Raw genomic sequence first — 11,309 nt, 5'->3', positions numbered from 1 at the left:
TCCTCTGCCTCCTCCCTCAAACTCCAGTGCTGCTCAACTCTACATGCATGTCCCTTCATCACCCCCACCCCCATGATACCCCTCACTCAGGACTAAAACCAGGTACCGGACTCCACTGTTACAGCTCACAAATAATTTCTACCCATCTATGTGGGGCTCCATGGCCCCATTGCCCCAGTGCCGCCTGCCTCATTAATACCTTATTCCTCTCCCAAAGCCTCCAGCACTGCGCTCCTGGTTGAGTACCACTCCCTCCCTGTCTCTACCATTGCCAGTGTGTCCATCCTGTTCCCTGTCCCACAATCCCCAGTCCTGGCCACTCATCTATGTAGGTTCTGCCATTTCCAGCTCTGCCAGACAGTGAAATCCCTCACCCAGGACATAAAATGGGTGCCAGACACCATAGCAACAGCTCAGAGAAACACCTCCATTATCGAAATTCAACTCAGAGTCAGCCTGCCCCAGGGAAAAGGGGTAGAGCAGCATGACCTGATTTTCTGGGGGCAAGGCGAGCCCCAGCAGGTCAGCTCAGCCTGTGCAGTGATGCAGAACTAAAAGGAGCCAATGTGAGTAACTTTTCCAAAAAAAACACACAGCTCCCCAAAAATTACTGGGACAGATGGAAGGACATGGTAAGAGAAACGGAACTGATCTGAAAAATAAATAAATATCAGTCTATTTCCAGTTTTAGTAGGTTGACCCCCTTGGTGTTTCTGACAACACTAAACACTTTGGCTGTGTCTAGACTGGCCAGTTTTTCCGGAAAATCAGCCGCTTTTGCAGAAAAACTTGCCAGCTGTCTACACTGGCCGCTTGAATTTCTGCAAGAACACTGACGATCTCATGTAATATTGTCAATGTTTTTGTGGAAATACTATGCTGCTCCCATTCGGGCAAAAGTCTTTTTGTGCAAAAGGGCCAGTGTAGACAGCTCAGATTTGTTTTCCGCAAAGAAGCCCTAATCGCAAAAATGTCGATCAGGGCTTTTTTGCGGAAAAGCGCGTCTTGATTGGCACGGACGCTTTTCCGCCAAAAGTGCTTTTGTGGAAAAACGTCCATGCCAATCTAGACGCTCTGTTCCGAAAATGCTTTTAAGGGAAAACTTTTCCGTTAAAAGCATTTCCGGAAAATCATGCCAGTCTAGACATAGCCTTCCAGTCACTGTCTTGTTGAATTCCTTCCCAGGTGGTTCTTGAGTTGAACAGTGACACTCTTCCTGAACCCTTAGGATGAACTGCAAGGCAGAAAAAAAGCAACTCACCGAAATCACACTTGGCAGAAGGAGGAGATTTCCTTGCTGTTACAGAGAGGCTGAGCCCACCCAGTCAGCGTGTGAGTCTGACATCTCTGACACTCGCTGTCCTGGACACTTATATTTATCGCTCCCCTGCCCAGTCTCGGTGGACTCTTAGGTTGGCAGGACTCCTAGACAATGCCCTCAGCTCCACGAGCAGCAGGAACAGAACAAAATAGACCCTAGCGAACTGCAGCTGGAGAGCATCCCCTGAGAGTGAAGAAACGATTTGCTGATTCCAGGCAGAGATTCTCAGGGGAACCTGAATTTTGCAGACTTTCCAGCCTAGGAATCTAGCCTAGGAATCTACAATCCAGCCTAGATTGTGGTTTTTTGTCTTGGTTGTGATGTACCTCCAGCTCCACTGGGTGTGGGATGCTGCCCCAAGAAAGGACACCAACAGTCTTTTTTAGCTGATTGTAGCAGCCTATGGCCTCAGAAAAGCCACTGTCATGCTCTGGAGGTGAAATGAGGGGATCCTGAGTTATTATAGGCTAAAGGGCACGGAAAAGACTTTTTCATCACGGGATTCTGATATCTGAAGTCCCGTCCAGTAAATCTATCTGAAGTCTAAAGTAGGGATGTCGATTAATTGAATAGCCAAGTAACCTAAATATCGGTTAATTGAATAGTCAAGTAATCTCATGAATTTTTATCGGTTAGTCGACTATCCTACAGTCCCCGGAGACAGGACTGGCAGCTAGTGCACAGCAGCCCCACTCCCAAAGAGTCCTCTGCCACTCTGCATGGGATACCAAGCAGGAGCTGGTCTACAAGGGGAGCCAGTTTAAAAACCGGCTCCCCTTGCGTATCGGCTGCCTGTCACCCCGTGCTGCTGCCTCTGATACAGAGGCAGCATTGCAGGGTGACAGCAGCCCCTGTTGTGGAAATGAGAGTAGCCTATAGCATTAACCTATACGCTTTTTCTTAGTGGATAATAGGTGAATCGGCTACACTATTACATCCCTCGTCTAACATAGATACATATCTGTCAGTTGAAACTGTTGTAATGTCTAATCTATTTCCTGCCTCAGGGAAGCATCACATTTCAAGTCGCTGTCCCTCTGTCAGAAAGCGATGCAGAAATGGGTCGTGCTGTCCTGTCTCAGCTCTGCGGGATGTGTCCACTCACTGAGTGATTCCTTCCTCACGCCTATGGCCAGAGGGCAGCCCATCTCACAGGGCATCTCATACTTGATGAGGTAATAGCCACAGAGTTCTCCTAATCTGTTTCTTTAAGGCCAATATTTGGTCCTGCCATGAGAGCAGGGGACTGGACTCAGTGACTTCTGGAGGTCTCTTCCAGTTCTAGTGTTCTATGATTCTATGTCAACGGGGAGATATTTTAGGCAGCTGTGGCTTTCTGGGATGAGGACACATGGGTAAAGGAACCACACCACTGCCACATCTGGCTCTTGAGTTTGGGCTACAGTCCCTCCACCTTGCATTCAGCCTCTGACACAGGAACCCCTTCCATTCTGAGCTTTATAATAATGGCCCTTGTGTGTCAGACCAATGGTCCATCTAGCCCAGTATCCTGTCCACTGCTGATGGCGTATGCCAGGTTCTTTAGAGGGATTGAATCAAGTGGACAATCATCATGTTATTCATCCCTGTTGTTCCTTCTCAGTTTCTGGCTAACAGTGGTTAGGAAAATTTCAGAGCAGGATTTTGTATTCCCAGACATTTTGGTTAATAATCACTGATGGACCTGCTCGTCATGAAATTATCTAGTTATTTTCCAATCCTGTTCTAGTCTTAGTCTTCACAGCATCCTCAAGCAAGGAGTTCCAAAGGTTTACTGTGCATTGCACGCTGTCCCAAATAAGGTTATTGCTGGGAACTCATCTGGCTCTGTCAGTCTGACAGCCTGGGAAACTGCAGACCACTCAGCTTAACTTCTGTGTCAGGAACTATAATGGAGGAAATAACTAAAGAATCCTTTTGCATCTAGAAGATAACAAGGGGGCAAACATGAATTTGTAATGAATATACCATCTGAAACCAACCTGATAGCTTTCTTTGATTGGATTGCAAGCCTTGTGGATAAGGGGAAAGCGGTAGTTGTGGCTTTGGTAAAGCATTTATGGAGTTTTGCACACTCTTCTCAGAAATAAACTAGGGAAATACAACCTAGATGAGGCTACTGTAAGGATGGTGCATAACTAGTTGGATAATCTTTGGCAGAGAGCAGTTGTCAATGATTCACAGTCATTCTGGAAAAGCATAACAAGAGGGACTCCACAGAGATAAATCCTGGGACTGGTTCCATTCAATATCTTCAGCAGTGATGTAGATAATGGCATAGAGAGTACACTTATAGGCTGTGTCTACATTGGCACCCCTTTCCGGAAAAGGGATGCTAATGAGACACTTCGGAATTGCAAATCCGTGGGGGATTTAAATATGCCCCGCGGCATTTGCATTTACATGGCTGCCGCTTTTTTCCGGCTCAGGGTTTTTGCCGGAGAAAAGTGCCAGTGTAGACGTGATTTTCCGGAAAATAAACCCTTTTCTGAGAGATCCCTTATTCCTACTTCCAAATAGAATATTTAAATCCCCCGCGGATTTGCAATTCCAAAGTGTCTCATTAGCATCCCCTTTCTGGAAAGGGGTGCCAATGTAGACACAGCCATAAAGTTTGAGGATAATACCAGAGGAGGAGGGGTTGCAAGTGCTTTGGAAGACAGGACTATAATTCAAAACGATCTGGACAATCTGGAGAAATGGTCCATATATGAAATTCAATATGGACAAATGCAAAGTATTCCACTTCGGAAGGAATCGTTGGTTTCACGCATTAAAACAAAGAAAGAAACAAACAAAACTGGAAGTGACTGTCTACGATGGAGTACTGCACAGAGGGATCTAGGGGTCATAGTGGTTCACAAGCTAAATATGGCTCAACAGTGTGACATTGTTGCAAAAAAAAAGCAAGCGTGATTACTGGATGCATAAGAAGAGTGTTATAAGCAAGACACAAGAAGTTATTCTTCCACTGAACTCTGCACTGATACTCTACTGAAGGATTGTGTCCAGTTCTAGGCACCACATTTCAAGGGAGATGTGGTGAAACTGGACTAGGTCTAGTGAAGAGCAACAAAAGTTATTGCATTTCTAGAAAACATGATCTATGATAGAAGATTGAAAGAACTGGGTTTTCTTAGTCTGGAAAAAAGAAAACTGAGAGGGGACATAATAATAGTTTTCAAGTACCTCCAAGGGTGTTGTTACAATGGGAAGGAGGAAAAATGTTCTCCTTGGCCACTGATGATAGGACAAGAAACTATCAACTTAAAGTGCAGCATGATAGGTTGATGGACATTGGGAGAAACTTCCTGTCAGAATGGTTAAGCTGAAATACGTTGCCTAGGGAAGTTGTAGCATCTCCATTGTTCAAGATTTTAAAGAGTAAATTAGCTGAATGCTTGTTGGGTATGGTTGAGTTGATGCTTGGTCCTGCCACGATTTCATGAGTTTGAATTTGATGACCACTCGAGGTTCCTTCCAGTTCTAGGATTCTGTATTATTATGATTCTCTTTTATCTCGTTAAGTTGTGGTGTTTGTGACTACGTGAAGTGTAATCTCTCTCTCTCTCTCTCTCTCTCTCTCTCTCTCTCTCTGGGTGTGTCTAGACTACATGCCTCCTTCGACGGAGGCATGTAGATTAGCCAGATCGGAAGAGGGAAATGAAGCCGCGATTAAAATAATCGCGGCTTCATTTAAATTTAAATGGCTGCCCCGATCTGCCGATCAGCTGTTTGTCGGCAGATCGGGGGAGTCTGGACGCGATGCCCCGACAAAGAAGCCTTTCTTCATTGACACAGGTAAGCCTCGTGAAACCAGGTTTACCTGTGTCGATGAAGAAAGGCTTCTTTGTCGGGGCATCGCGTCCAGACTCCCCCGATCTGCCGACAAACAGCTGATCGGCAGATCGGGGCAGCCATTTAAATTTAAATGAAGCCGCGATTATTTTAATCGTGGCTTCATTTCCCTCTTCCGATCTGGCTAATCTACATGCCTCCATCGAAGGAGGCATGTAGTCTAGACACACCCTAAGTGAATATATATATAAATTTCCTGTCGGATGTGATGTCATCACGTCACAGTGTCCACAGGCTGGAGGGTAGGCATGGGTGTGTAACGCCAAGCCCCCAGTCCTACCCCTATGCCCCTGGAGAAAAGTCCCACCCACTGCCACCTCAGCCCTCTCTGGCTGCCACATGGAGAGCTGGGGCTTGGTATTGTGGCATCAGCCCTCCGTGTTTGCCGGGGGCTGAGCTGGGCCTGGCACAGCCTCAGCCAGGTCGTGGGAAGCTGTGGTAGGGTTAGGTGCGGGGGAGAAGGACCATTCTGTTGCAGCCGGGGAGGGATAGATAGTGTGCGGGCTGGCAAGGCTGGGGCGAGGAGGGAAGGGAAAGGGCCCAAGCTTTGGTGGCAAGGAGGGAGGGCTAGGACTGGTGTGGGCATGGCCAAAGGGGAGAGGGAAAGAGCCTTGGCTGGTGCAGTCGCTGGGTGGGAGCAAGAGAGAAAGGGCTGGGGCTTGCGTGGCTGGGAGAGAGAGAGAAAGGGCCCAGGCTGGCATGGGAGCAGCCAGGGAAGGGGAAGAAAGGCCGAGGATGGTCTGGGTGTGGCCTGTGGGGGGAGAGAGAAAGGGCTTAGGTTGTTGGGGACGGGAGGGAGAAGAAAAAGGGCCGGGGCTGAAGCGGCCCAGCCCTCCCCCAATAGCTAGTGGGAGAGCCGGGGTTGCCTACCCGGGAGGAAGGGGGCTTAGTGAGCATAGCAAGCTGGGGACGCAGCCCCCTACTAACAATCTACATTTTAAAATACGTTTGAATGTTCTTATGTTCTAGACGTCCTATAGTGTGTGGGGGGCAACGGCACACTTTGGCTTCCCAAATATAGTATCAGTGGAATTTTGGGGTTGATCTCTGGACAAGAATCTGCCAACCCTCAAAGTGAGAAGTGGGGATTCTTAAGTAATTTATTGTATATGGTTCCAGGAAACCCTGCTCGCAGTGTGAATATGGATAGAAACCTAGCAACACTCTGTGATCCTGGAGGAATGGAATGGGAGGAAAAAAGAGAAACTACAATACCATCAGGTCAGTCCCTCCATTCTTCCCCCTCCTCTGGACTCTTCCGGACTCCTTTGCCTTCCACCGGACACCTTCTCACCCAGGATATTACAGAAGTAGATGGGTTCATGGAAAGATCTCGGGCCTGTGGAATCTCTCATAGGGAGAGACAGGTTGGAAAGACTGGGATTGCTACATTACAGTGGAGATGAAAGAGGGGGCATGAGAAAAGTCCATTAAATAAAATGCTACACTGGTGGGTTGCTGTACTTTTTTCTTCATCATAGGGATGTAAAATCAAATTGTATTGCGCTGATTACCACTGAGTGGTACAGCTACATTCACTTCCTGGACCAGTTCCTGTCCTCCAAATGGGACTAGATTAAGAAGTGCCTCTTTAGGTGCCACACTCTCATCACTGCCAGTTGGCAGGGCCCAGCCCTTGGCCCCTGGCTCCTGGCCCTGGCCATCTTTCACTCTGACCGGCTCTTCCCCTGCAGCCCTACTGGCTGTAGACCCTCCTCACACCATGCTTCCATCATTTCCATCTGGCCTAAGCTGAGACCCTGCATCCCCAGCCTGCTCACTCATACTCCCAAACCGAGACCCCCACCCCCTCACACACCACCCTACTGAGACCCCACACTCTGAGTCTGCTCATTCATACCCCCCCAAGCCGAGACCCCTCACCTTTTTATTGCATTGGGACCTCCATGGACCACCAACACTGGTCCTCCCAGGCCCTACACATAAGTCTATCTAGATGTCTTGAGTGATCCAGAGCGTTCCCACCAGCTAGGCATATTTACTAATGTATCTTAAAGCTGTTGCTTTGTTACAATTGGTCTTAGCTCCCCGTGGATTGTAAATTTAGCAGACTCTGATCTTCCTCATAAAGAACGATCAAAGCTTGGTTCAGCGCGAGGCATTTGGTAATGTTTATTATCAACGAAGATGGGTATTAGCACACTGGCACGTTGTTTATGGGTACCAACGCATTTTTCTGTGACAATGGTACCAGTCCGGTCAGCACATTGGGCACTTCTTCCCCAGGCTGGTACAAAGACTCTTATGGCTCCTCCTTTTGTACCTTGAAACCAACAAGTAACGTAGTACACTCCAGACATTGTTTGTTATCCCCCTTAGCATTGTACCTGCTAGTTAGACCAAAACATCCTCATTCCTCATTATGTCATGCCCTCGTTCTCTTAGCATGGGTCAGTGTGCCTCTCTGCCATCCCTTTGTAATGGGTCTACATTGTTACCTGAAAGGTCTGTGTGCTTTGTACCATCTGCAAGGTCAGGATTGAGGTGACGTGGTTCACTGACATATGAACCATTTGCTCTAACTCAAGAGTACCAATTATGAACAATACAGTTCCACACTTGGATGAAGTGAACACACCTTTATGGAAACAATGCAGGAAAGCACAATGTAAGAGATGGAGATTAATTAAAATGTCCTAACCCATTTAAATCAGGAGAGGACACTTCAATAAATCAATGAATGCCTGCGGCTTACAATGGCAAGTGAAACATCAGCAACTTAAACTTGGACTGTCACCGGTTACCACATCCCGTTCTCCCCTTTCTTCCTCCCAGTGTGCATGCCTGTGACTGGCTTGCATGAAGTCATGGAGATCTGCAGCCCAGGACAGCACTCCATTGGGCCAGTCAAACAGCCCAGCCCAGGCACGAAGGGGCAGAGCAATTCTAAGGTTGGGTTCATTCCAAGGCACACAGCCCCTCTGAAAATGGGAGGAGTTAGGATGCTGGTGAGATGGTAAGAACACTGCGTCTCTTCTCAGCCTCAGGGAATCCCGTGAAGTCTCCTTGATGTGCCGTTTCACTTGTAACGAACCCTGTGGGCCCACCTCAGCCTGTCCTGGGCTCAGCAACAGTCTCTGCTCCACTGAAACACAAGCAAAAGCTGTCGGGGCTCCCTGCTTGGCCAAAGCTGGAACAGGCTCTCAGCAGAAATGTGTGGTTTGGACACAGCTTCATTTATCAATCTCCCTTCCCTTGACCTGGATCCTGGTTCCCCTCCAAGGTGCAGCTCAAAGCATGTTCTCCCTGCAGCTCCTGAAGGTGGAACAAACTCTCTCTCTCTCTCTCTCTCTCTCTCTCTCTCTCTCTCTCTCTCTCTCTCTCTCTCTCTCTCTCTCTCTCACAAGGTATCGTGGGAGTTGTAGGATCTTCCCAAATGAATCTTCCCAAAGGCTATGTCTAGACTGCACGCCTTTTTCGACAGAGGCTTTTTCGACAGTATCTTTCGAAAAAGCCTCTGTCAAAAAAGAGCGTCTAGACAACAAGAAGATTTTTCGAAAAAAACGCTCGCTTTTTCGAAAGAGACTCTAGATGCTCTCTTTCAAAAAATCCCTGTTTTCATGCAATACCACCTTTTTTTGAAAGATAACTTTCGAAAAATGGCATTATTCCTCGTAGAATGATGTTTATCGCCATCGACAAAACTGCCGCCTTCTGTCGACTTACTGTTGACAGAGCACGGCAGTAGTCTAGATGCAGGTGTAGTTTTTTTGAAAGAAGGCCACTTTTTTCGAAAAAACCCTGTACTTTAGACATACCCAAACAGAGTTAAGATGGTTCACTGGTAGAAGGTGCTTACAGGAGCTACAGGAGCTACTTCTGGTAGAAGGTGCTTACAGGAGCGATTCATGCTGGATAGCAGTCTCTGTGCTGGGAATGCTTCCAAGTCTCAAGTCAAATTGCAGATGACCCGACCTAAAATACCAGGACACTTGTGACAGTGATATTAGTAGTAATGGCACATGTATTACCCCTTTCTTCAGCCGTCAAGGCCCTCTTGTCTAGTGGTGGCTCTTTGTACTGGTCCCTCTTCCCATTGCTGCACTTTGTTTTCCCTGGTTGCTCATTCTATATAGCGGTCATGTTCACAGAATCATGACATCCTAGGGCTGGAAGAGACCTCAGGAGGTCATCAAGTCCAGCCCCCAGACCAAAGCAGGACCAACCCAACTAAATCAACCCAGCCAGGGCTTTGTCAAGCTGGGACATAACCTCCAGAGATGGAGATCTTACCACCTCCCTAGGGAACCCATCTCAGTGCTTCCCCACCCTCTTAGGGAAATAGTTTTTCCTAATGTCCAACCTAGACTTCCCCCACTGCAACTTGAGACTATTGCTCCTCATTCTGTCATCTGTCATCACTGAGAACAACCCCTCTCCACTCTTTTTGGAACCCCCTTTCAGGTAGTTGAAGGCTGCTGTTAAATCCCCCCTCACACTTCCCGTAAGATATCAGAGTTTCACAAAATAGTCTGGAACCTGGATTTTTCAGAACTCCCAAAAAGGTCAGCTTAACTATTTTATCTCAGGTGGCTTCAGGAATAAATCAGTGGGAAAAAGGCAATTGTGTCTGATCAATGAAGCATGGCTGAACAAATTACTGACCTACCAAAAACAAACGGTGTCTTGAAAAACCTATCTCAAGATGGCTGCTCCAAAGTTCCCTCATCACTTCTACAAAACATATAGTTCAGAGTGCCCCTGCTGTAACATCCCTAGGCCAGTTGTCAATAAACTTCTAATATCAAAGGTGTCCAGACTCAGAGTTTTCACCCATCCTATTTTCCAATTAACAGTTAGCTATTTATTACATTAATTCATAGTAACTGAGTGTACATCATGGGATTGCAGTTAGCTTAACCACATTCTCGGGTACACAACCCTTGAATCCAGAGTCACAGAGTCTATTTCTCAATACCCTCTTCTGTCATGTGGTTTTATAGTCAGTGGTACCAGTCAGGCATGTTGTGTAGATGAATATAACCACTTTCTCCCGAAGCTCTTTGGTTTTGACCCCATACACGATAGGGTTGAGCATGGGGGGCATGAGGTAAGTGAGGTTGGACAAAATGATGAGCACATAGGGTGTGATGCCCTGACCGAACCGGTGTGCCAGAGTGGAGAAGAGGCCGGGGGGATAAGCCATGAGTATCACAAGGATGTGGGCAGTGCAGGTGCTGAGGGCTTTCTGGTGGGCTTTCTTGGAGGAGATTCTGAGGAGAGCCCTGAGGATCAGCGCGTAGGACATAGCAATGACTGTCAGGTCAAACCCCATGACTACAAATGCCAACACCAAACCATACATTCTGCTGCCTGTAATGTTCCCACAGGACAACTTTGCCACAGTCATGTTGTCACAGTATGTGTGGGCAATAATGTAATTGGAACAGAATGGCTGTCTGCTCAGGAGAAGAGGCACAGGAAGGATGAAAAGAACAGCTCTTATCAAACCCACAAGCCCTAGCTTCACTATCCGTACATTGCTGAGGATACTTGTGTATCTCAGAGGGTTACATATGGCAATATAGCGATCAATAGCCATTATCATTAAGACACCTGAGTGCACAGTAGAACCCGCCTGAAAGAAGAAGAGCTGGGTGAGGCAGCCACCTAGAGTGATGCTTTTCAAATTGAACCAAAATATACCCAGGGCCTTTGGGATGAAGGAGGTAGATGTGACAATGTCTGAGAGCGCCAGCATGCTGATCAGCAGATACATTGGCTTGTGCAAGCTCTGCTCTTTGGCCACAATAGACAGTACTGTGAAATTTGCCAACAGAGCTGTCACGTAGAATGCAGCAAAAGGGATGGAAATCCAGATGTGGGCATCTTCCAGGCCAGGAATGCCCGTTAGGATGAAAGTTGGCGCATAATAGTGGGTGAAGTTAGATGCTTCCATGAAGGTGTTGATGCATCAATAGGGTGCAGAAATGAACAATATGCCTGTGAACAGAGAGAAGCAGAGTGATGGAGGTCACACACTTCGTAAAAAGAGTGTAAAATATTTTATCATTATCGACAATCTACACAGGGGGGTTATCACGGAGGCGGAAAAATTTACAGATGATAAATTATTAGCCAAAAATCAAGAAGTCCTTGAAGGGAGCTA

General features: G+C 47.1%; 1 protein-coding gene across 1 annotated transcript; it reads right to left on the bottom strand.

The window, feature by feature from the left end:
• Positions 1-10,127: 10,127 nt before the first annotated feature.
• LOC102462292 (olfactory receptor 52N4-like) lies at positions 10,128-11,099 on the bottom strand. Its single transcript, XM_006110225.2, has one exon. The coding sequence runs from the start codon at positions 11,097-11,099 to the stop codon at positions 10,128-10,130; it is 972 nt and encodes a 323-aa protein (XP_006110287.2).
• Between the last annotated feature and the right edge of the window lie 210 nt (positions 11,100-11,309).

This window comes from Pelodiscus sinensis, chromosome 1 (genome assembly GCF_049634645.1).
Source record: "Pelodiscus sinensis isolate JC-2024 chromosome 1, ASM4963464v1, whole genome shotgun sequence".
Classification (NCBI taxonomy): domain Eukaryota; kingdom Metazoa; phylum Chordata; order Testudines; family Trionychidae; genus Pelodiscus; species Pelodiscus sinensis.
This window is presented reverse-complemented; position numbering and strand designations above follow the sequence as displayed.